This window comes from Diadema setosum, chromosome 21 (assembly GCF_964275005.1).
Source record: "Diadema setosum chromosome 21, eeDiaSeto1, whole genome shotgun sequence".
NCBI classification, from domain to species: Eukaryota; Metazoa; Echinodermata; class Echinoidea; order Diadematoida; family Diadematidae; genus Diadema; species Diadema setosum.
This window is the reverse complement of record NC_092705.1, coordinates 21181297-21206477: the sequence shown is the minus strand read 5'-3', so window position 1 is coordinate 21206477 and position 25181 is coordinate 21181297. Positions and strand designations below refer to the sequence as shown.

At 40.0% G+C, this 25181-nt stretch overlaps 1 protein-coding gene across 1 annotated transcript in view; it reads left to right on the top strand.

Annotated features, from left to right (window-relative positions):
* The window catches only part of LOC140244397 (fibronectin type-III domain-containing protein 3A-like), a 34018-nt gene extending 9272 nt beyond the window's left edge, over positions 1 to 24746 (top strand). The window contains exons 4-16 of the mRNA XM_072324035.1: positions 1973 to 2135; positions 5563 to 5649; positions 6370 to 6508; positions 12749 to 12814; positions 13593 to 13711; positions 14292 to 14397; positions 15786 to 15964; positions 19900 to 20088; positions 20563 to 20897; positions 21745 to 21957; positions 22820 to 22986; positions 23840 to 23973; positions 24332 to 24746. Of these exons, the coding sequence (XP_072180136.1) occupies positions 1973 to 2135; positions 5563 to 5649; positions 6370 to 6508; positions 12749 to 12814; positions 13593 to 13711; positions 14292 to 14397; positions 15786 to 15964; positions 19900 to 20088; positions 20563 to 20897; positions 21745 to 21957; positions 22820 to 22986; positions 23840 to 23973; positions 24332 to 24652 (2218 nt within the window). The 3' untranslated portion in view covers positions 24653 to 24746. The remainder of the gene's footprint in view (positions 1 to 1972; positions 2136 to 5562; positions 5650 to 6369; positions 6509 to 12748; positions 12815 to 13592; positions 13712 to 14291; positions 14398 to 15785; positions 15965 to 19899; positions 20089 to 20562; positions 20898 to 21744; positions 21958 to 22819; positions 22987 to 23839; positions 23974 to 24331) is intronic.
* The last annotated feature ends 435 nt before the right edge of the window (positions 24747 to 25181 follow it).

The window sequence follows — 25181 nt, the reverse complement described above, 5'->3', positions numbered from 1 at the left end:
TAGTTTTACCATGCAGTCTGCTGGTCTTCCTGTTTGTTGTTTTGGCAAAAACTTTCCTTTTAAAAAGCCATGTGAAGTCGGGATTGTCATCATCAGCAACTTTTTTTTCTTTTTTTTCCCCATTTTGCAAGACGATGTTGTGTCTTTTTGTTTTTCATAACAGCAAGAATTGTGAATGTTTGCCAATTTATGCCAGAGATTGTTCCTCGGGAGGTCTTGGTTAATTGGGCAGACAGTGTATCAAGCTTGGAGAGGGAATCCACTTGATTAGTTCATGTTGACATTGATGAGGAGAGTGAAGTCAAAGAAAAGAACACTAAAAGTTTCTTCCAATGAAATAAAGCAAATTACCATGACATACTGTAAAAGTGGAAATTTTCGCGGTGTTGAAATTTTCGCGCATTTTGTGCAATCAGAAACTAGCGTGAAAATAAAAGCACGCGAATATTTTTGCTTGCCATATGTTCCTGTAGTTGATGTCTTGATACCGCGGAATTAAAAAACACATGAAACTCTTCTTATCTGGGCGAACGCGAAAAATGAGTCGCGTGAAAATATCCACTTTTACAGTATATGGCTTCTTTTATTATGGGGGGATCTCAAACAGTCGAATGATTTTTCAATATTGCATTTGTTTGAATTTACTCTATTTACCAAAGTGAGCTCAAATATTCTGTAGATTTTTTGCTTTAAAGCAAACAGGAATTTTTTTTTATGTATTCAGCCCAGCAAGAGCCACACATGTCATACTGGAGACATCTTGGATATCCCAAGGTTTTCTGGACAAGGTCTCAATGATTGTGGCCCTGACAGAAAGACAAGATATCATCGCAGTGCCCTGATTTGGTTCCTGCACAAAGCAGCAGGGAAGCTGCCTGTTTTTCTCCTTTTCTTCCTGTTCTTTTTAAATTTTTTTTCTGCAAAATTTCTGCAAAATCAGGCCAAGAAATATTTGGCTCACAAGGTCAAAAGATGTACAACTTTAAAGTAGTAGCTTCATTTTTCAGGCAACCCATATTTCCACCAAATTTTAAAATGATTATGGTGAGTGGTAGTAATAAAGATTGTTGTGAGTTTAATATCTTAAACTGCTCCTTTGCAAGAAGGCCTGTGAGAAGTATCCTATTATCTCATTTGATTTTTTTTTCCTGTACATGTAGGGTGAGGCCTTGCACAACCAACTACATGTATAAGAGCTCTATAACATAGTGTTTGATATGTGAAAGGTGATTATAGGAGATTTTATGATCTAGTGGATTGAGGACTGGACTCTCAGTGAGAAGGTACAGGGTTCAAGTCTTGTCAAAGTACTTGTGCCCTTCAGAAAGGCAATTTATCCAGAATGCCCTTCTCTATCCAGTTATATACTAAATATATTAATGGGAGTCTGATAGCAAGTAGAACATTTATGGTGATTAGTTGAATTTAGCATTTATTCACCAGAAATAAGCAACTTAGGTGGAACTGGAGAGGATTTGCAGGTGGGGCAATTTCGAGTTTACTTAGAGATCAGAATTTCAATATGTTACTGTGTGCTGTACATGTATTCACCTCAACATGGGAGAGAGGCTCTCTGTATAATACCAATGTTTTACTGATGAATATGAAATCATTTATTACTGTTATGTCAGTAACATTAGAATTGTTATTATTATTCTTGGTTATATTATTGTTATGATGATGATGATGATGATGATGATGATGATGATGATGATGATGATGATGATGATTATAATTATTATCATTATTATTGTGATTGTGATTAGCATTGGTGTTGCTGTGGTTGGCAACATGATCACATCATCATCATTATCATCATCACTATCATTGATATTTGATAGTAATGTGTAAATGAGCCGTGATCTGTTAATTGTGCCTTCATCAGTTTTAATGTGTCAAGTGCATTTCTCTCAACATGGTCTCCACCCACTGTTTTCTACCTCCTTCCCCCACCCACCTGTCTGCTCCTCAGTGGTTTCAGCGATGAGGGGCGGTTCTACACGGCGGGTAGCGTGCCTCCTGTCCCGGAGCCCGTGGTCCTTCTTGAGGCCCTGGCCCGGAGTCTCAGGCTACAGTGGCAAAGGGGCCCTGGAGACATCCAGGGCTACATTTTGGAGATGGATGACGAAACAAAGGTAAGACTTGGTCTTCCAATGTCTCACAAGTCACTGGACTAGGCCGAGCTGATAAGACCTGGTCTTCCCATGTCTCACTGGACTAGGCCAAGCTGATGAGACCAGGGCCCCATTTCATAAAAGATTTTAGGATAGCAACTCTTTCTGGAATGGCAACTTCCCAAAACAGCAGCCAATCAGGAAGCTGGATTCTTGTCATTACCATGGCAAAGTGTCATTCCAGCAAGAGTTGCTGTCATATCAACTTTTCATGAAATGGGGCCCTAGTCTTCCCATGTCTCACTGGACTAGGCCAAGCTCATAAGACATGGTCTTTCCATCTCTCACAGGACTAGGCCAAGCTAATAAGACCTGATCTTCCCATTCTCACTGGACTAAACCAAACTGAATGAGTTAGCTATTTAAGACTCTGTAGCATGGGGAAACAGGGGTGGTCAGATTGACTTGATCGCCATTTACTACCCATCGGAGTAAATTCAAAACCCATGAATAGCCTCGTCAGCCACAAAATCAGCAAATGTGTGCATTAAAGCGTACGCTATCAGTTAGTAGAGTCCACTCCAATCTAGATTCTTTGGCTGTGTGTGTACTTACATTTAGATCAGTGATAGAGCTGTACACAGTTCGATACAGGGATTCTTGAATATGTCTGAACTGGGCCAGCCTTCCCACTCAGTGGTATCCCCATCCTATCGGGTCTTTATAGCGTTGTGGGCATTTTAATGTCATTTTTTTTTTTTTTTTTTTTTTTTTTTTAAATAGTTGATGAGGCCACACTATAATAGAAACTACAGCTATTCATGCACCATAGCTTGAATTTAAGGAAATATGTCTGATGCTGTAATTTACGGCAGACCTTCCATACTTCCTGTTGTTCATTCCTTGTTTTCTAAAAAATAATAATAATAATAATAATAATGAATAAACAGATAAATAAAGAATGAGTAAGATTATCCATATTTAGGACTAAAGCCACTAAGCCTGCATACATTTTCAAGACCTTCATTTCCAAGGTTGGATAAAATTCCAATCTTGAGTAATGGCATCAGAAGATAAATACAAAAGAGAAGAGACCCACAAGCCAAATATTGGCTCTTTTTGTTTGCCACAAAGATAAATTGGCCATATTCTTATCAGACGGTAAATAAACATCTAACCATTGGTAAAAGTTTGAAGAATAATTAGTTGATATCCATACATTACACAGCCGAAAAGGCGCGCAGGACAAGCCACTAAGAGTTAGTGACAAAGTAGCCATGATGAAGAAAATGGAGAGCCTAATGTTAGTGAGCCAAGATGAGCCGACAGTCAGTCAAAGACATGCAGCCACCGGCTAACAGTAAATGAGAATGATGGAAAGGTCAAGTTTGATTCAGCAGAGGCGTGTACTGTTTCGATAATAACACTGTTGTGGCTTAAAAGAGGGGGGGGGGGGGGAGGGGAGGAGAGACACCCTATGGGCCTAGGGCGTCCCTCTTTACCTCCACCCTGCATCTTGGGGCAACTACAATGTAGAGTGACTGAGAGTCAGGCTAATGCATAACGCATCGGCAACGTGTAAGAGGTTATTTTGCACTGCAACATCTCCCCCATTCCCCCCCCCCCTACCATTCTCACAATTTACCCCTTCCTGCTGGAGAGGTCACATGTGGCAGGTGACCTTTGGGGGCTTCAGGTGCACCAAACCTCCCCTCCCCCACCCCCTTCCCATGCTGTGACATTTCCTTCTAGTGGAGACAGTGCAGAGCTGGAGTCTTAAAGGAAACCCAAACCCAAAGGCCGAATTCACGAAGGTGGTACAATTAAAACCATGGTTTAAACCATGGACAATTTGCATGGAGCGCCAAGTGTCGCACGGCCTATTTCGTTGCGAAATCAGTCATTTTGTCGTCGAAATGATGATTTTGTAATGAAATGATCATTTCTTTAACAAAATGAAAAATTTGTCAATGAAATAGGCCGTGCGACACTTGGCTTTCCATGCAAATTGTCCATGGTTTAAACCATGGTTTCAATTGTACCACCTTTGTGAATTCGGGCCAAAGAGCAATGTGGATTGAGTGAAAGCAGTAACATTAGTGAAAGTTTGAGGAAAATTGGACAATCGATGCAAAAGCTATGGATTTTGTAAGTTTTGGTGTTGGAACCGCTGGATGAGGAGACTACTAGAGGTTATGACATATGTGTGGACAAAAATAAAAAGAAAATATTTTTAAAAATTCCACAAAATTCACTTTTCTAGCATTATGAAAGAGCACTTGACTAACCGCTTTCAGAAAGCAGGGAAAATAATTGCTACCCTTAGCATATGTCAGTATCAAGTTGATGAAATGTGTCATTTTCATGAAAAATAATTTTTTGCAGAATTCACTTTATATCTTCTTTATAGTACCGTCCACACATGACATCATGAACTCTAGTAGTCTCCTTATCCAGTCATTACAACACCAAAAATTTAAAATTCATAACTTTTGCATCGATTGCCTGATTTTCCTCAAACTTTCACTGATATGTTCTACTAATGTTGCTGCTTTCACTCAATCCACATTTCTCTTTGGGTTTGGGTTCCCTTTAAGTCAAGTCATGGGCTTTAGACTCAATGTGTGTGAAACCTGCTCTTGGGCAATATCAACCTCTTGAATTTGAAGCTGTCTTATTTTAGGCCTGCTGTTACTATCTTGGGCATATGTAGTGATTTGTTTGACAGTGATAGATGCACAGCCACATTTTTATGATGTCATAAATGTACATCATTCAGCCAGTGGCTACAGTGCAGCCAATGGCTGAATTCTCTGCTGTACATTACGAGATAAAACAATGTTTTATAGATGAATGTTGAATCTTCACTGAATATTTCTATAAAAACATCCTACCTCCCCACCCCTTATTAAATAGGAAACAAAAGTTCTATCTAGGTATCACATCTCATTTTATATTTTTACTACGAGACAAATGTGACCTCGTGTGGAAAAAAAATGTTACTGTATACTTGTACATAAAAGTTGTAGGACATGATTATCAAAATGAGTTTGATGAAGACTTCTTTACTGCAAGAAAAGTGGAGAGAGGTAGGGAACTTGACACATTCAGGTCAAATTTTGATGATTTTACTGAAGTGAATATCAATATGATAGATATGAGTAACTAGATAGTACAATGTAAGTGATAGAAGAGATCAATGAGTTACAGTGTACCAACTCGATGCTTGGGGGGGGGGGGGTAGAGAAATGAAACAAAACATCACAGAAGGCTTATGTAAACATGTACACTTATCAAACACTCTTGAAGGCTTACAATTCCAAGTAGAAAACGATCCCCAGCAAGAAAAGATTCCAAAAGAGAAGTTAGAGCTGTGATGCTTGTCTTTTACATGCTTTGACCTTCGACCCAAACATTATATTTCTCTCTTTATCTCCATCCTCTCCAGCGTTATGGCTTCCAGGTTGTGTATAGAGGGGATGAGACTACCCACTGTTGTAAAAATCTTGCCAGAAATTCAGAGTACAAGTTTAGGGTAAGTATGCATGAGTGACACAAACTTCACTTTCTCAAAACATGTTGGTTTTCTATTGCTGTAAGAATTGATGTTTTCCAGTGACTAATTTTCACACTCGGCAGGGTAAGAAAAGTTTCGCATGTTTTTAAGTCCCTGGCATAAAGACATTAACTACTGAAACATCATATGGGAAGCAAAAATATTCATGTGGGAAGCAAAAATGTTTCCATGCTTTTGTTTCGCGATAGTTTCTGGTTGTGTGAAATGCGCAAAAATTTCAACTGTGCAAAAATTTCCACTTTCACAGTATGTATTCTGCCTAATCATTTTTCTCTCTTGCTTTCTCTACCATTTTTCTGTCTGTTGCTGTTTTTTCTTTTTGTGTTCCTTGTGTAAAGATTACTTCCTCTTCCATCAGTCTGATGTACAAATTGTAAAGGATGCCGTCAGATTTTGTGCGATGCGAACGTACGCCATCTTTGTTCCTTGGAGTAGCCTCTTCTTTTACCTCCTTATTACATAAAAAGACCTCTTGACGACATGTTTATGTTCTCTTTAATCTTTAAATAGATATCAAATGGCTGAGTGTAGCAGTTTTCCTGATAGAAGTTCCATTGATTAAAAAAAAAAAGTTTCTGCCCAAGTACATTCAATACATCAAATTTTCTTTACATATTCATTCTTCTCTCTGTTCTGCATTTTCTCGTTTGCTGCTCCCCTTGATCTTGCCCCCTAAAGTTACGTGCCTTCAATGACGAGGGAAACAGTGGGTGGAGCAGCACAGTGGCCTTCCGCACGACGCCTGATGCACCGCGAGCGCCTTCCAAGCCAAGCCTAAAGGGCAAACTCCACTCCACCGGCTTCAAGATCACATGGGGTACGGAAATCTTCCTTGCTTGTCAGTACAGACACCACCGCATACTTGAGACAACTTTAGAGAAAGAACCCATGTCAGTTACTTTGTGTAATTGAAAGAAGGGGAAAAGTTTAGTCATGAAGTTCGATGCATGCTACTTGATATCACAACGTGACTTGCGCATGTTTGAATATCACTAACAAGCTTAGACTGCCTGTGTATGTCTGTGCCTTTTAATCAAAGAACGTTTCATACACAGAAATTTTGTGACTGCTATTCAGGATATTAAAACCCGTACCTGTGTTTTTATCGTGGATTAACACAGTTTCATCCCTTGGTAAGATCAACTTTGTATGATGTTTCCAATTGGTAGGAATATCCTAAGAAGAGATAGAAATCCTAGTTGACCAAAGTTTCACTTCATTTATGAGCCAGACATTTCTTTGCAGGGAAATATTAACTGCGATATTATCCCATTCAGATCTAGTTCTTATTCTTTCGAGTCTTGAGTACATCATGGTGACTGTCTCCTGTGTTCATAAAGGATTTGAGTACCTCCTATCAGCTTTGGTTTGCCATTTTGCTTCATCCACTGGGTTGCTGACTTTGTCTACCTTCACAGATTGCCATTCCAACACTGAATATGATTTTATTGAGGATTGCATAATCCTCTTTGCCTCTTTGTTTGTGGTGATTTGTGGCAGATGTTCCACTCTATTAGGTTTTTCACTAACCTAGAGACCAGTCTAGTTGAGGGGAGACCTAACAGCTGAGCAAGTTTGCAGCTATGAATGCTCAAGAGTATAAGTCATTTAAAGGGCAGGTGATTAAAGGGGCAGCAGGTAGCGTGATGTCCATGGCAGAGCAGAGAAAGAGAATGATTAAAGCAAAGGGTTGTCGTTAACTCTTGGAGAATGAGTCCTGAGTATACTCGGGCAAGGGCCTATTGGAAATGTGTGTAATAGCAAAATCAATCCATCCTCAATGAATTAAGAGTTCATCTTTGTGGAGAATTGTTCTGTGAGCGAAATTTAAAGCAGACATTGCTTTCACATTGAAATGTACATGGAGATGGATAGGAAGAGCCTGGCTGTAATATAGTAGAGATATGCTCCAGTGATATCAGATAATATCTGATGGTCTCTGAGGATTTAATGGCACACAGAGTTGTATGAATTTAGTTTAGCTTATTATGGACTACCACATAATCAGTCATGGAAAAATGAAGTATAGTATAATTATCACGTTGGTAATATACTTCACAGAAAACCATTGGGCAAAAAACAAACAAACAAACAAACAAACAAATGACACTCTAAAGTCACTTGTCCATGAAATCCTGAGGAAAACTGGAAGGTCAGAATGACAGTCACTCGTGTGTTTTTTGTCATTGTATTTCATAATATATCACAATTGTCAATGTGAAAATGTAATGATGTCTGCTGTAATGTATTAACATCAAGCAAGAAGTATTCACGGCATGAAATTTTTTTGCGAATTGCCACTGACATCCATTGCATTACATTATAGACAAGAATTTTTGTGTGCATTAAAATATATTAATATATTAAAAATGTACATTAAAATTTCTAGTTTCATAGTACCTGTGTCTCAGACTCAGTCATGCTGAGAATATGTATTTAATATTTTTAGGGGGGGGGGGAGAGAAGTGTGAGTTACTGAAGTACTCTGTTTATATTACACAGTCATTTGACCTCGCCAGCTTTTTTTAGATGCATGAAGGACAGTAAATCAATCAACTTACAAATATTTGTCTGGTTTTCCTCTAGTTTCAGCTTGCCATCCCCCCCCCCCCAACTATTTTCACATTAAACATTTCTCTCAATTGGTGCAATTCTCCTCGAACTGTGAGTTCTAGCAAGAACTCGCCACATTACGTAAGCAGTAGCATGTGCAAAGCCAGCTGGGTTTGGATTTTCCGTAATCTGTTTCCTGTTGGAAATTCATTGCTGCCATCATTTTTAAAATTGTTCAGGAGATGAGCGTGGCTAAGTCGAACTCTCGTACCCCCAGAAATGGTTCCTGAGGTTTCCCTTTAGAGGACATCATCCAAAGGGTTTTGACTTATCACTCCTCTGTAGGGCCATTCTGTGGGAAATAATTCAATTACTGTGGCAGAATTATATTTTGATGATTGAAAAAAAAAGAAAAACCCACTGTATGCCTTGTGCTGTCATTTGAAGAGAAACTTCTACCACAGTCAATACTAGGGAATTCCTGGTAAAAAGATTATGATGACGATGATAATTAGGTAAGAAATACTAAACACACCATATGAGGCAAAAATATTCTGTGGAGTCCTTGTTTGCGAACGGCGATGACAGAGCGGTAATTATCATTTCCAAAAATCTGACTAAACACCCAGACCACTGTGGTTCCTGCAGCCAACCTCGGTTGTCAGTGCCAAGATAATTTGCTACTTTTGTGCCAGTGACCTGCATTTCATTTGTACAGTTTAAAGGCACTATTTACCATTCGCAGATGACACATAAACCCAGCTGTAGTGCTTCAAAAAAAGTTCTAAAATGCAAGTTAGGGATAGAAACAATCAATGTAAAAATGTTTTAGTATAATCAATGTTAGGTATTGTTCAGTATACAAAATGTGAATGATAAAGATTGTTTCTGCAATAAACCATCTACATTTATGGTTTATTGAGAAAAATATATAGTGATATCTCCTTATATTTTAGGCTTAATTGCAAATATTTATATGGTAGGATTTTTGTGATACAACTGATTTACACATATGCATCAAATGTGATTACTCAAACATTTTTTTAAAGATCACTACTCCCAATGGTAAACAATACCTTTAAACTGATACAGGCATGTTGGGGGGGGGGGAATCTCTTTTTCTCTCTCCACTTCCTCCCTCTGTTCCTATTTCTTTCTTTTTTTCCTTATCTGTCTACATATTGTATTTCTCTCACCATCTCCTTTCTATCCATCGCGCTATCTCTCTCTCCTTTATCTCTTTCTCCATCTATCTTCCTTGTCTGTCTCTCCGTCTGACTGTCTGTCATTAGTATTGTGTAATATGTGACAGCACACGTAGCTACAAGTACCTTCTCTTGATTTAAAGCCAAACATGAAGGGCAATACACAGGACTAAGACAAATGACTTGCGATCTGAGACCTTCGATGTGAAGCCAAACATGAAAGGCAATACACAGGACTAAGAGAAATGACTTGTGACCACAAACCTGATATACATAGAACCATGAAAGATTATCTGTCGCCTCGCAGCTCAAAGTCTATGAAACTGGACCACTGACTGACCACTTGGTCCATATGTGACCAGTGACCAGCATGGTAGTAATACATATATGCCTGCTTGCCTAAGGGCAAGTGAAAGTTAGTTGATAGGTTATCTGTCACCTCGCAGCTTGAAGTTTATGAAACCAGACCACTGACTGACCACTTATACCATATGGTTTTTATGTCACCAGTGACCAGCGTGGTAGTAATGGCATTTGCTCCTGCAACAACGGCTCTGGTTTATTTTCTCCAAGGACTTAGATTTAGGGTTATGGTTGTCATAGGTTTTTACGTTTAGTTTGATATGAGGATTAGGAATAGGGTTAGGGTTATGTTTGTGTGTATAAAATTCATGTTTGGTGTAGCGTGCACATATTTCATGGGAGCAATTGTCTCAGGATCATATGTCATTAAAAATCAGTAGTAATACATATTTCTATGCCTGCTAGCTAAGGGCAACTGAAAGTTGGTCGAGGCAAGTGAATGAATGGAATGTGGTCTGTCCAACAGTAAGATCCTTGTCCATATGCCCACTGGAACAAGTGGAGGCAATGTATGCTGAGCATGCGCCCACAAAATATAGACATTTTTTGCCATTCAAATTCAAATGCTGTGTACTATTCCAAGATCATGGTGGAAATTGCTGCTTCATCGGTGCATAAACTGTACCCTTAACTTTTCTCTAGATTTAAGTACTTGTATGTGACATTTGTTTCAGTAATTGAGATGCCTGAAATTACAAGTGAAAAATGTATAGCGTGATCTCATAGCATGTTATATATTTATTTCTGAGACTTGCGTCGAATTTAGGGTAAATCAAGGTAAGCATGCTTCATAATGAACATTCCCCCTCACAAAAAGCCAGCTGTTTTGTAGTCCAGTATTGAAATTATATATATCCAAAGTCAATAGAGGGCAGCATAATGGGTAATACAGAAGTGATAACACATCCATCAGTAGATGGAGCACCGTTGCTCTTGCAGTTGTTCATCCTAAAGTGTATTATGTGATCACAAACCAAAGTGGGTTAGATCGCCAGTAAATCAAGCCTCAAGGACAAAACCTTCTATTGATTAGGATGGAAAAAAAATAAATTTTCAAAGATTATTTCATTCATCCATATCTTTACGTAAAAAATCCTGAATGTTGGCCAGCCCAACAAGAGGGTACAGCTACAATGGGTCTTATTGTTGCTTTGCTTAAAGGGTGTGTACAGTTCTGGTCGAGGTGAAGATTTAGCTTTTAACGTTTTGTGAGATATTCAGAAACCACTCTATGAGATGTCAAAGAGCATGCAGTTCTAAGGGGTATCAAAAGTTTATTCGATGAAAATCGGTTTTGAAATGGCTGAGATATCCAAAAACAAGATGAAACAAAGAGATACTAATAAAGTTGGGGCATGTCGCCTTTTATTATTAGCACTTTTTTGGATATCTCAGCCATTTGAAAACCAATTTTCATCAAATAAACGTTGAATCCTTCTTAAGATTACAATGCTCTTTCATATTTCATAACAGGCTTTTCATTATCTCACTTAGGATTGTTGAAAACATGAATCCTTACCTCAACCAGTACTGTACAGTCCCTTTAACCCTATTCTAACTGGGGGGGGGGGGGGGTCAAATTGACCCCCCCCCCCTCGACGTTTCGCACTATGATTCCGCAACGCGCAAAGATTTTGCCGCGTCGTTTCATGATTTTTTTCATTCGAGTCTCCCGCATATTTTGAGACCAAATTTGCGACGTCCGGGTACACCGTTCTGAAGTTATGCAATGTTTTGCATATGCATGTCAACCCGAAAAATGCTCGAATTCATGATTTCGTGTGCAAATCCAATGCAAACTGTGTTTTTCTGTTTAATTGATATAAATTAGATTATTTCAACTTTTAACCATTGAAATAAATCAATTCTAATGTAGATAAGCTTGAAAAAGTGCCTCCAACAAATTTTGGCAAAAAAACAATAGAAAACAAAAGATCGAAAAAACAATAAAATACATAAGAAATTAACAAAACAATAAAAAACAAAAGAAAATGATTTTGATTGCGCTATTTTTTTACTAGAAAATTGTATGATGTGTCTTGAGGAACTCTGACACAAAAATTTAATAATCCTTCAGTCTTTTTGATGGAGTTATAGGTGAAAATATGATTTCATGCGTTAATTTGCATAATTAATTTATTAAAAAATATGAAATCATAATTTTTCTATTGTATGACCATGTAATCTTGTAGTTGACATCCGGCTCTATGTTCAGGCAAAATTTTGCGGCGATCGGCGGCCGAGATCTGAAGGGGGGTCAAATTGACCCCCCCCCCCCCCCCCAGTAAAAACTTGGTCTCAAATAGCCCAGTTAGAATAGGGTTAAACAGTAGTTCTGCTGTGTACACAGTCCCAATGGCATAATTCCACGTTAGAGTGTAGTCTGGTGTGACTAGTCCCAGTGGCATCATTCCATGTTAAGCCGTTGAGGAGGAGTCCCAAGTATACTCGGGCAGGTGTCTATGGGAAATGCCTGTTATAGCAAAATCAGTCCGTCCTTGATGGGTTAAAGTGTAGTCTAGTTTGACCAGTCATACAGGGCCTTGAACAAGTATCCCATGCAGCGCTCAGGGGCTCGGTCAGAGTTCAAATTTGGCTCAAAATTCTGTGCCTCTCAGATTTTGGGACATTGTTCAGGCACGCCACGTAACATTCAGGCATACTACCTCTTACACTTTTGCTAGCTATAAAATCCCACAAAGATGATCATCTCTGGACATGGACCATTTTTGTGGGCAGAGATTTTGCTGATTCTGTTGTAAGTCTATGGCCTATAAATAATTTCTAGGGTCATCCCATCAGCCAAATATTGTGGATGATACATTCCCACTAGGTGCTGTATTCCTCTGTACACACAGATTTTCCTGTTCTTATTTCTCTGCAGTTGTTTTGAATTTGCTTTCATGGGTTTTCTTACCTCTCATCTTTGCCCACAGATCCACCCAGGGATTGCGGAGGCTCAGAAATCACGTCGTATCTACTAGAAAAAGCTGAAGTTAGAAGTGAGTATCTCCCAGAATTTAGAAAATACAGATCTCCCATTCCCAATCTCATCAAAGTATTTCTTTATGAAACTAGAGATGTCATATCAAGACTCAATATACATATTTATATCAAATACAAACTGTCCTTCACCCATCAGTATCAAAACTTCTCTATGACATTGGACATGTGGATGTAGCATCTTGCCTGTAGGATATTTAAACTTTACAAGATTTTCTGCCAAGACTTGACGCTTGAATGTCCATATCCATATCTCCTTGACAATACAGGGGTATACATCTCGCTTAGCAGCAAATGTTTTCAAATGTAGCAAATTTTAGCGAATTTTAGGATTCGGCAGGGTTCGTAAACAGTTGCAATCAAATTCACCAACAGCTTTCATTGTCGCAAAAAAAAAAAAAAAAATTCTTGTTGCAAAGAAATTTTGAACATGTTCAAAATTTTTTTTTACAAGTTGCGACAAGAAAAAGTGTTTGCGACTATGAAAACTGTTTTCAACTGTTTATGCACCCTGACGAAACTTAAGATTTGTTACATTCACAGACATTCGGCGAGATATACCCTTACAGTGTTCGATCAATCATAAAGTAGCATTGTAACAAGAGGCCATTATTTGGGTGTGGACAGTAGTGAAGAGTTGATGAACTTTAACATGTGTTCCCTCTTCTGTTTTGTGGTATGTGTTCTGAGAGACCTTTTATCTTTGACTTCTGACCTCTGACCCCTGACTTCTGTACAATATCTACCTCCCAATGCTGTCTCTTCACCCAAAATCAGACGGTCCATTTACGCCGATATACCGGGGCTTGGAGAGGGAACACCAGTTTGACAACCTCAAGCCCGGCTGCACGTACTATCTCCGAGTCGCATGCTCAAGTAAAGGTGGCACAAGTCCGGTAAGATACTCCTTCATGTGTCTCTATATTGATCCATCAGGTCAACAGGTAGTTCTGTCGCAGAAATTGTCGTGATTTCATAAAATTGGCAACTCTGAATGTGCACAAAACCAGAAAAATGGATTTGAAAAATTGCTTAACATGGTCACCTAATAATATGTTCCCAATTTATGAATCAGGCATAAATTTAGGAATTTTTAGAGCTTCTGATTTTCAGCAACCTAAATACACAAATGTTAAATGATGAAAATAGAGCTAAAATGAGAGGGAAGTTTTTATTCTACCATTTCAAATCTGATCCATTGGTTCCATTCACTTCTTTCACTTCCAGAATTTGTTTATTGCATGCTTAGGTTTACTATGCAGTGTGTTTTAGTTGGCCATTTACCAGAACAGCCAAAAAACAAAACAAAACAAAACAAACCAAAGGGAATCAAAGAACTTAACTCCTGAAATATGGTAGGCTGTCTTGAGAAAAATTGTGGAGAAGGACTTCTGTATGAATTAAAGCAATGTGAGATTGAATGAAGGTGATGTCGCTTTGACCCCCTCTTCTCACAACCATGTCTACCCTCTTCAGAGTTCTGATGTCCTGAGCATAACAACGCTTCCCATAGTTCCTGGCCAGAGCCACCCGCCGAGGGTCCACGGTAGACCCAAGGCAACATCAGTGAATCTCAGATGGGGTGAGTACGCACTGACATCACGTTACAAGAAGAAGTTTCCTGAACATATATCATCGCTGGGGTGACGAGACCTCGTATCTCAAATTTTGGTGAAAATTATTTTTAAGGATTAAAAATCAGTTAAGTTGTGTCCAGTCCAAATCCTAGCTGTCTTACCCCCAAAATGAAGCCACCACGGCATGTCATAGGGAAGACTATCTCATTTGACATGCTCGTAGTGCATTGGCTGTCATGTTTTTTAGCTCTCCAGAACATTCAGCATTGACTTGTTTTGGAGAAACTGGGTTAAGTGCCCTTTGGATATCCTACCAAAATCAAATTTTAGTGAAATTCTTTTTTTTTCTCTCTCTCTGTATTTTCTCACTACTGTGACATCACAAGCTGTTGTGCAGTTCTGGGGGGGGGGGGGGGGGGGGGGGGGGGGGAGGACACTGGTAATTAACAAGCAGTTTTTTTAATTGATTGTCCTTTTTTCTTGAGCGTTGCCTTTTCGTTGATTTTCGTGAGTAAAAATCATGCAGTGCTGGTATTCTCAGACTTAAGAGCAGAAATTTCATTTAGCTGAATGTGCTAGATTGAACTACCCATGTTCATACTTACAGGAGGAAAAAAAAAAAAAAGCTTTTTATGTCATGAAGTCCTTATGATGTAATTAGTGACATTTTGCCCTACAGCCTCCCCCCCCCCCCCCCCCCCCCCTTTCCCCCATTTGGGAGAAGAAGAGCCATCACTTGAAAAGTTCTGTGATATTTTCTGAGTCACCTGTTGCTGCCCTTTATTGCTTGGTTTTACCAACTGGTCGTGTCTCTCTGTGAGTAGTTGCTGCTGCTGCTCAACAGTATATAACACCTTCCTCTACTTTCTGAATTAGTACCCACCCCTAAACACCACCCCTCTCCCATAGCATTTAAAGGGAAAGTTTCCTCATACATAATTTGGGACTCAGTGACTGCAGAATGACTAGTGAACCCTTCATCGAAAGTTTGGGAAAACAAGGAAACTGGTTTAAAAATCTGTAATACAAAAACTGTAAGTTCATGCCATGTGTCACCCTCTGATGAGAACTTTGCAACAATTTGTGATGTCACAGGAGCAGAAAGATACAAAGGAAGTAGAAAGGAATTGGACAAAAATTCATTTTTCTAAGGACATCAACAGACCAGATGACATGATGGTTCTTCTGGAAGGCATGGGGATTTCTTGCCTCAACATATCTCCCTTACAACTCAAGGGAATGTGTTGAGAATTAGATTTGTTTAATATCTGTATTTTTCTTATATATCGTTGTAATAAATCCATCTATACACATTCGTCGTTGGGGGAACTTCCGCTTTAAAATTTCCCGTCAAGTGAAGTTTTTCTCTGCCTTCTTTTTTCCACCGGCCCAGGTATGCCAGACTACAATGGTGGCGCTCCCATCACTGAGTTTTCCATTGAAATGACTGCAGCTGACAGCATGCCCACAGAGGTCCATCGGGCATCGGCCGAGATCACCGAGTGTCCAGTCGGGGGACTGCTGCCGGGAAGGGTATATGACTTCCGGCTACGGTCAAGCAACAGAGTAGGGGTAAGGACAATTCCCCCCTCCCTAATTTTGCCCCACATCCTCTGTCTTTTTAAATACTCTATTTCTAGACTGGGTGGAAAGAAAAAAAAAAATCAAGGTACATCAACACCAGTAACAACTACTCACATGTATCACAATTTTGCAATGCAGATTGAAAATGAAGTTAGTTAATGGAGTTAGTAAATGACTGTTATCATTATGTTGCAATTTTTTTGAAGTAAAAAAGATTAATGTGAGAATAAGCATAATTTCAAGAGTGTATGCAGAAGATACCCCTTTGCCTCTTCAGTCAAAATATACACAGATCACGCACAGCCCTCCATAACTCAGAACACTGCAGCAAGAATTAAGTTGTGTTCTGTGATAATTTCCGGTATTGGAGTTGAAAGACATGCACACCTGAAACATTCATCTTCTAAGTTTGAGCACGTTGCCTTGATCATAATTGGGTAGTTCTGTTGAATCGTCCCCGATGTGTGGAACGATAAGTATAGTCATGTTAATGCAGACTTGATAGCTAAGGCCGCCTTGTAGCGTACTGCCTCCTGTACAACTTGAAGAATGTTAGAAACAATGCTCAGAGTGAATGCCCTCCAGGCACCATGTTTACATTTCCTCACGGACAAAATGGTAAGAGTGATTGGACTTGACGCGTCTGTTTGCCGTGTCCCTTGTATGTATGTATGTCTGTCTGTGTAAAGAGCAGTTGGAATGCGAGGTGGAGGGCCCCCAGCGTGGGCTAATGATGTCTGGAGGTCACGCATATTTCCCGTCACTCAAAGGGGGATTTCCCTTCTCCTGCTACTAGTTGTCACCTTTCAGACCCCATTTCTCCATTTTCACTCATGCCATGTTTGAATACATGATTATTTGTTGTTGGATTCTGACCAAAAGAAAAAAAAAATGAAAGTATTTTGACATCATAACATATGGCGTGGAAGTGGGTGTCATCAGACCGTCAGCTCTTACGATTTGATGTCACTGTTACTTCTCTGTCAATTCCATGGTTACTGTGTCACACAGAAAAATGGTACAGCGACACAACCGAATGTGCGTTCAGATATACTGACTCAAGAGATGGTCATGTAAATAACGACCAAATATTGATAACTTATTCACAAAGATACATTTTTCCGTCATGCCGTATAGTGTCAGACTATTGAACCAAAAGACCAAACAAATTTGCCATTTTCTTCATTTTTTTTCTACAAATAGTTATACCATCCGGCGATTGCAAACATGCTAGTATTACAAGACTAGAGGGTGTAGTATGTTCTTGCTTCTGACAGATGAGAATACAGCAAGAAAATTCATGCATTCTAAATTCCAGTTAGTGGGAGGTAATTGCAAGACATGAAGAAAGAAAAAAGTTGGAACAAGCCAGAAGAATCTCGCTGCATGCCAAGACCCCAGTGGCAAAGTCCTGGCCTTGTTTTGACAAAATGATGCAACCACAAGACTTTTGTAATATACAGGTCACCAAGGAATCAACGTATTAGTATTTCAAGCAGCTCTTTAGGTAAGGGGATCACCATGACAACAGACGTTGTTTTTCTGTCAGAAGCATTGCCAATAGAAGCCATTAACTGCCATTCGTTGCTCAGAGCAGGGTGAATCATTTCATGGATTTAAACAACAACAGAAAATCAAGGAGGGATGTTGGGTTTCCACAACGAGTCAGATCATTTGGATGGCAAATTCTTGCAGGTTCTTTGATAAAAGGCAAAGAGAGGGATGTAAGAATCAAGCAGCAGTATTCTTTTTTTTTCTTTTCCATTGGGAGCAGGGTGGGGCACCTCCCCTTATGCTGGCATATTTGTGCCTGAAAAAAAGTGTTTGTGTCTTAATTTGTAAAATTGTAGCAAGGGATGGCAGCTTGCCAACTGTGGAGTGTGGGGGTGGAGTTATTTCATTGAATATGTATCCATTTAGTATATTGTGATTATGATGAGAAAGCCACAACATTCACTATTATTTCTTCTCTATAAAGATTTCCATCGCCTTGGCTATACCTACAATTGTACCTACCCTCTCTAGAGTCTAATTCAGATGTCATTTGGATTTTAGAAAACTTTTTCTACCTTGCTGTAACAGAAGTGAAATAATGACAAAGGAAAAGAACTGATAGTGAAATTTTGAAAGGAATTTTTCCTCTCTTTTTCCCCTCCTGTTTTTGCATGTTTCCAGTCAGCTGATTTTATGATCAAAGTGGGACAGATTGAGGCTAATGTGCCAACATTTCATTGTTCAGAGGAGTTGAGGGGAAGGGAGGGGTTGGTTGGGGTGAACTGGCCTGACATAAGATAAACCCAGCGGGGTGTTATTGTAACGAAGGAGAGTTGTTTGTTCCTGTCTTGGCATCGGTGCGATGGTGTCCCCCATGCACTCGCTGACTTTATTTATTGAAACTTCCTACCTCACAGCAACCTCTCGATCCGTGGGGAATTTTGCTGGGACGTTGCTGGGACTACCCGCAAAGAATTCCAGCTGGCATATTTTCACAAACATTTACCATTTCATCTCAAACAACATACTGTATTCCCTTGCCTGGCTCGAGCACACACAAGTATAGCCACAAGTCCTGTCCAGAACACATGGCAGCACTGCACTTTATATTTCCAAGATATTTTCTTGAGTCATTCAACTTTAGGGACTGGCTGTAAGAGAATAATGTCTTAAATATGAAGTTAACTAGGAGGAAGATAGGGAGTTATAGTCACAATGTCACTCATCATTTAGTTGCCTTGCTCCTGAACAAAAAAAGAAGAAGATATATTTTTACTTGCCATAGGCATACACACAGGGTTAGGCAATGTCATAATCATAGAGATGCACAACAAAGCAATGTCTTTATACTGAATTGGGCTGAAAAGTGAGTCAACCTAGGATCTTCGTGTATCAAGTTTTTTTTTTTTTTTTTTTTTTTTTTTTTTTTTTTTTTCAAATTTGATATTGTTACTACCTAACAGCTCAATGTCAGCTGAGTTTGATCTAATAAACTTTGTGATGGAAGGTGTGCTTGTGTAAACATATTACCAGTGTTTGTGCGTGTAAATTTGAAATTTTTTCAGAAATTGAGTGTACATGATGACTGTTCTTCTTCAATAGCAGAAATCATGTGCCACTGAGTATGACAAGAAATCAGAAATAAGCTATTTTCCCTTTTAATTCCAAAACTTGAACATGCTGCTTACAGAAATGCTGTTTTCTTTAAATTTATATTTTTTCTGATGTTCAGACAATGTCAACTGCACAACTCAGTGCAAGAAACTTGCAAAATGTTTCAAGGGTGTGTACAGTTCTGGTCGAGGTGAGGATTTAGCTTTTAATGTTTTGCGAGATATTCAGAAACCACTCTATGAGATGTCAAAGAGCATGCAATTCTAAGGGGTATCAAAAGTTTATTTGATGAAAATCGGTTTTGAAATGGCCGAGATATCCAAAAACAAGGTGAAACAAAGAGATCCTAATAAAGTTGTGGCCTGTCACCTTTTAGTATTATCACTTTTTTGGATATCTCAACCATCTGAAAACCAATTTTCATCAAATAAACATTGAATCCTTCTTAAAATTACATGCTCTTTCATATTTCATAAGAGGTTTCTCATTATCTCACTTAAGAATGTTCAAAACATGAACCCCCACCTCAACCAGTACTGTACAGTCCCTTTAAGTCAAAAGTTTGACTTAATGAAGAATTTATTTCAGTTGCAAGTAAATATTGTACATTGAGCTCTTATATCTGCAATAATAGCAGGGACCTCTGGTAGAACAGTGGCAACACTGAAGAGGCTACCCTGGGTAAGAAAGATGTTGTTGTTGTTGTTGTTGTTGTTGTTGTCGTCGTCGTCGTCGTCGTCGTCGATGATCATCATCATCATTATTTTGAAGGTTGATACATTACACAACTCTCTCTCTCTCTCTCTTTTGGACAGTATGGTCCCTACTCTGAACCACTCCGAGTCAGCACGGGGGCAGGACCACCTGACGCTCCCACGGACCTGTCAGCAACGTGCGTCACAACGTCTGTGGTCACACTAAGCTGGCAGAAGCCCTGCTGCAACGGTGCAGACATCACCGAATATCGGGTGGAGAAGGCGTCGGAAAACGGCACTTTCTCATTAGTGAGTTTGGCTGACTCTACATTTTTTCCTGCTTTTTTTTTTTTTTTTTTCATGTGTGTGCTGTTTGATTAAAGAGTGAACAAACAATGAACCAATCTTTGAATTACGTTTTGAACATGATTTTTTTTTTTTAAAGCTTATTCTAAGTTACTGTTGCATATAATGCTTTATATAAAGTATGTGTGGGTGGGTGGGTGGTTTGTTTTCTTTTTGGAAAAGGAAAATTTTGAAGAACTTAGTCAGACTAACTGTTTCCGGAACATTCTTGATCATGTCAGCAAGCACAAATTTGACAGTTAATATTGGAAAAGAAAAAAGAAAGAATGTGCAGAAGGCTGTGAGTGAGATACTCATACTATTTCAATCACTGTGAATTATATCTTTTGATTTTGTTTTTTAAATTTGTATGTAACTTTGTGAGCTCTAAATTTCTGCTTTGTCTTTGTCCACCAATCTCTTGTCTCAAACCACCAGGCGTACAGTGGCTCTGCCACGACATGTGAAATCCGGGCCCTTCAGCCAGCGACTTACTACTACCTTCGGGTCCAGGCCCTGAACTCCGCAGGCCACGGGCCCTTCAGTGTGGTGGCCACGTGCCAGACGCTGCCGTCGTCGCCGGAGGCCGTGCCCTCGCTGCGCGTCGTCTCCTCCACGTCGGACTCGCTGCTGATCCAGTGGGCGGAGCCCGAGGACTGCGGCTCGGAGATCATCGCCTACAACCTGGACATCGGAGAGGGCCAGCCCGTCTTTGTGGAGGGCAACGTCACCCAGTACTGTGTAGACCAGCTCGAGCCGGACACCAGATATAAGTACGCATTTCCCCTGCCTGACTCGATTCTAATAGCATTCTTGTATTCTTTTACATCAGGTCCTGGAAGCCACCTGTCTAGTTTGATGCTTCCTCTCTTTGTGTTTTAATTTTCATTGCTCCTTCTGAGTGTTTTGTAAGATAGAGTAAAGAAATTTCATTCATTTACACCTTATGTTTATACAAAACCTGTAGATGATGATTTGTTTCCGTAGCTGAATTTTCAAAGTCCTCATATTATTGCGGAATTTTTATAACTGATTTTTGAAGTGATAACACATGGCAAAAGACGAACGTTCTTGTTTCACCTTAAGATTGGTAATTTTTATAAATCCCTAACCAGATCCATCTAAATCACTGTCCTCATAAAGATATGTAGCAAAAGTTTGATTTACCAGTTCATATAAGACAAGATGATAATGTAGCAAAAATTATCCCATGGCTTGATGCATTAGAATGTCTTGCCCGCTCCCCAGACCCCACACACACTCGTATTTATTTCAGGACCTGCTGCAGACTTCCCCTCCCTAGATAACACACATTTTTTTTTTCAGACTCTTGTAGAACGGTAGGAAACAAAGGAGAATAGATTGTAGTCATGAGGCTTTCTGGTATTGCTTTTGGTGTCTCTGTAAAACTAGAAGAAGCAGCAGCAATAGTAGAAGTACAAATGTAGTAGCCATATCATCATCACCATTAGTGGCATCAGCAGCATTCTCATTGTGATTTCCTATGCCTTCTGTATTAGTTTCATAGAAAATGTATACATGGCTGTATCTATTATTTCTTTGAGTGTTCCATTGATAACAACTAATCCTCACTGGTTGGACTCTTGCCTTCTTCCTCAGAATACGAGTGCAGGCACTTAACAGCATCGGTGAGGGACCGTACAGTGCTGTTCTGAAGGCAATTACCAGGGCCCTCCCACCCTCGCCGCCCCGCCTAGAGTGTGCCCTCTACAGCCACCAGTCCCTCAAGCTGAAGTGGGGGGACCTCAATCGAGCAGTGGGTGATACCAAGTCACTCAACTTCACCTTGGAGATGGAAGACAAGCGAGGGCGGTAAGCAGCCAAAGTTTCTTGATTTTTTTCTTCATCCCGGTCTAAACATCCTAAGTCAGTCCATCACAGGTGTACAACTTTCTTAGTAATTTGATGCCTCAGCATTTTCAACTTATATTTGAAATCACCGATTACTGTGTGCTGCTGCTTGACAAAAATATACTTCTGAGGCACTTTTTCCATTTTGGTAAATTCTTTAAGTAGTCTTTGTTTAAGGCTTTCAAATCAGTAGGCAGTGTACATCCAGTACCACATTGGAAAAAAAGTCATGTCAGCTTTTCAGTCAACTCTACGTAAGTCAATCTTGATGGGACTGATCAAAACACATTAACTTCGGTGATATTTGTGTTCTGCAAATACCGTATTTATGGGCAAAGTCGGCCTTGCGGGTAAACTCGGCCACTAGCGCCCTCATTACAAGTGGCCGAGTTTACCCACTAGGCCGACTTTACCCATAACTATGGTACATGGGAATAACATACTAGGCCATGAATTTAAATTGGGACATTAATTTTCATCGCCTTTTAGCCACTTATTTGACATAAGTCTACAATTTTTCGTGAATCAGGACTTCCTGACAATTTCGCGAGTGGTTAAATTTGCGATATGTAGAGCACAGTATGGAATGGAGAAATGTCTGCGTGCTTGTCACATTCATGTCAGGATCAGAGTTGATATTTGTGCGTGTTTTTGAATTCGCGAATAGCATCCAATTTGTGAAATTCGCAAAACATAAACCTCGCAAAATATTTGGCGTATATAGTATGCACCATAGACTAACATGGAGTTGACTGTAGATGATGTTGAATCAAGCTAGCCATTGAGGATGCTGACATTAGACCTGTGTTTCCGTGGTTTTCAGGTTTGTCGTGGTCTACTCCGGCATCAACGTGAGTCACAAAGTGACGCGGCTGAGCGAAAGCACGGCATACAAGTTTCGAATACTTGCCAGCAACGAGGCGGGCACGGGTCCCTACTCTGAGGAGTTTGTCTTTGTCACAACCAAAGCCCCTCCCGTCACTCTCAAAGGTATGAAACGTACTTCGAATTGACAAGTTTGGACAGAGCTGATCTTTCTTTCCAAGTCTATGTCTATTCATGTCAATTAAAAGAGACAGACTGACACAGACAGAGAGCAAGAGAGAGAGAGAGAGGTCTTAAGCTGTGAGATTTGGAGGATAACATACTTGTATTGTGTATACCGACACTCCTAGAATGCTGACTTTTGGGGAATTTTTTCAAAGTACGACTGGTGCTAGAAATGTAGAATGTGGGAGCCGATCTTGAATATACCCTTAGATCATTCTTCACTATGACCTTTATGCTTTCCCAGTTTCATGTTTATGGACTGAGGTAAGAAATTTGCAGAAATCATCCGATTGGTAGTGAGAATTACACCAGCCACCAGAGACTGGGTGAATTAGTACCTTTATCATGACTCAAATCTTTTATGTGACTGGTTCTCTATCTAACAAGATGACCGAGGATCAGTATCACAGACAAGCATTGGATGTACATGTAGAATCAGTTTTTTTGTGTAGGAGGGTAAGCAAATGACTTGACCATCCCCACTGCACATCACATCACATCACATCAGATTTGCCAAGTCTCCGTAAGTTTGGAGGAGGCACCCTGAAAAATTAGCTATCACTTCTCCTCCTGACCAAACTGTGGAAGAATCCCTGATTTTGGAATCCTTTATGCCCAATGAGATGCATGTAACACACAAGATTCTCCCTGATTTTTTTTAGAACCTTCCTGATTGTTTTTGTTTTGTTTTGTGTTGTTTTTTTATGAGTGTTGGCAGTCCTGCGTCAAATCTTCAGCACCATTACATATTCATACCTTTTTCTGTGCCTCAAATACGTACAACCAACCACAGGTCCATTGGTGGAGCCAGCCGAGTCCGAAGATTCTTGCCAAATATCATGGTCTGAGGCCACACTGCACCAGCAGGATGATCTCATGATCTACCAGTGCCAGTACCAGCGAGTCCGGGATGGGGATACCAAAGTGGTAGGTCCAGAGTCTCAAATCCTCCCTATCACATATACAATGTATTTAAACATTAACATTTCATCACTAGCATTCAGGTCCATAAGCTGGCCATACATTACTTACAATTGAATGAGGTGATCTTACACACCCATGCGCAACACGCGGAGGTCAAGTGAGGTCACACTTTTGATGTTGAATTGTGCACTTCCCGTAATGCAGGGTCACGGCATTACTGAGCTATAGAAGATTATCAAGATGTCCTTATTATTTAATTTATTTTTTCCTTGTTAGAAACACGATTACCTTTCATACTGAGTTACTGTCAATAAATTGAGAAACGAGAATGACAACCCTGCATGATGCGCTTTCATCCTAGATCTACCGGGGCTCCGAGACCTGCTACAAAGTGGACCACCTTGAGCTGAACACGGAGCACCGCTTCCGCGTGCAGGCCATCCGCGTGCCCAGCGACGGCTCACCCGAGCTCCAGGGCATCTACAGCTCGTGGACCACGTGGACGACGAGCTCGCCGGACGAAGAGGAAGAGGCGCCGCTGACGGAGGTGGACGGCGAGGGGGTGATGGACACGGAGAAGAAGTCATGGGGGGACAGTCAGCTCGCCGGTATCATCATGTTCTGCATCTTTGTCATAGCGATCCTCATAGCTGTGCTACTGCAGTGGTATGTGGGCTCGTAACACCGCCCTCAAAGGCTGGTCATGCACTTGTCCTTGAGGATGTGCTTTTTGCTCCACTCCAAATAGCTGCCACGCCCTTCTACCGACACACATACACACAGACATACACTCTAAAATACAAACAAACGGAGAGACCAATGAAAGAAGTGCAAAGAGAAAATGTCATATCGCTATCCTTTCTTTTTCTTTCTTTCCGTAGATGCTCGAAATGTGGTTGTTATCGAATGAAGAAACAACTAGAAATATAAAAAAGAGTTCTGCTGGTCATATTTGTTTGAAATTATTTGCTTCAACCACTTTCAGTCCATGAATGTATGCTAGCTAGGTCCCAAGGGATCTGTGAAGCTTGGACGTAGTGTGATGTCAATAAGAAGGCATTTCTATTTCAGTTCCTGATTGTCATTTGTTGCTAAGCAACGAATGCAAGGGAACTCTTTTTTTTATGCCTCTGCAATGAAGGGTACCAGAGGCAGTGTCTCTTCCCCTTCATGCTGGGAACTTTCTCAGGGCTCATTTACACCTGGAGTAA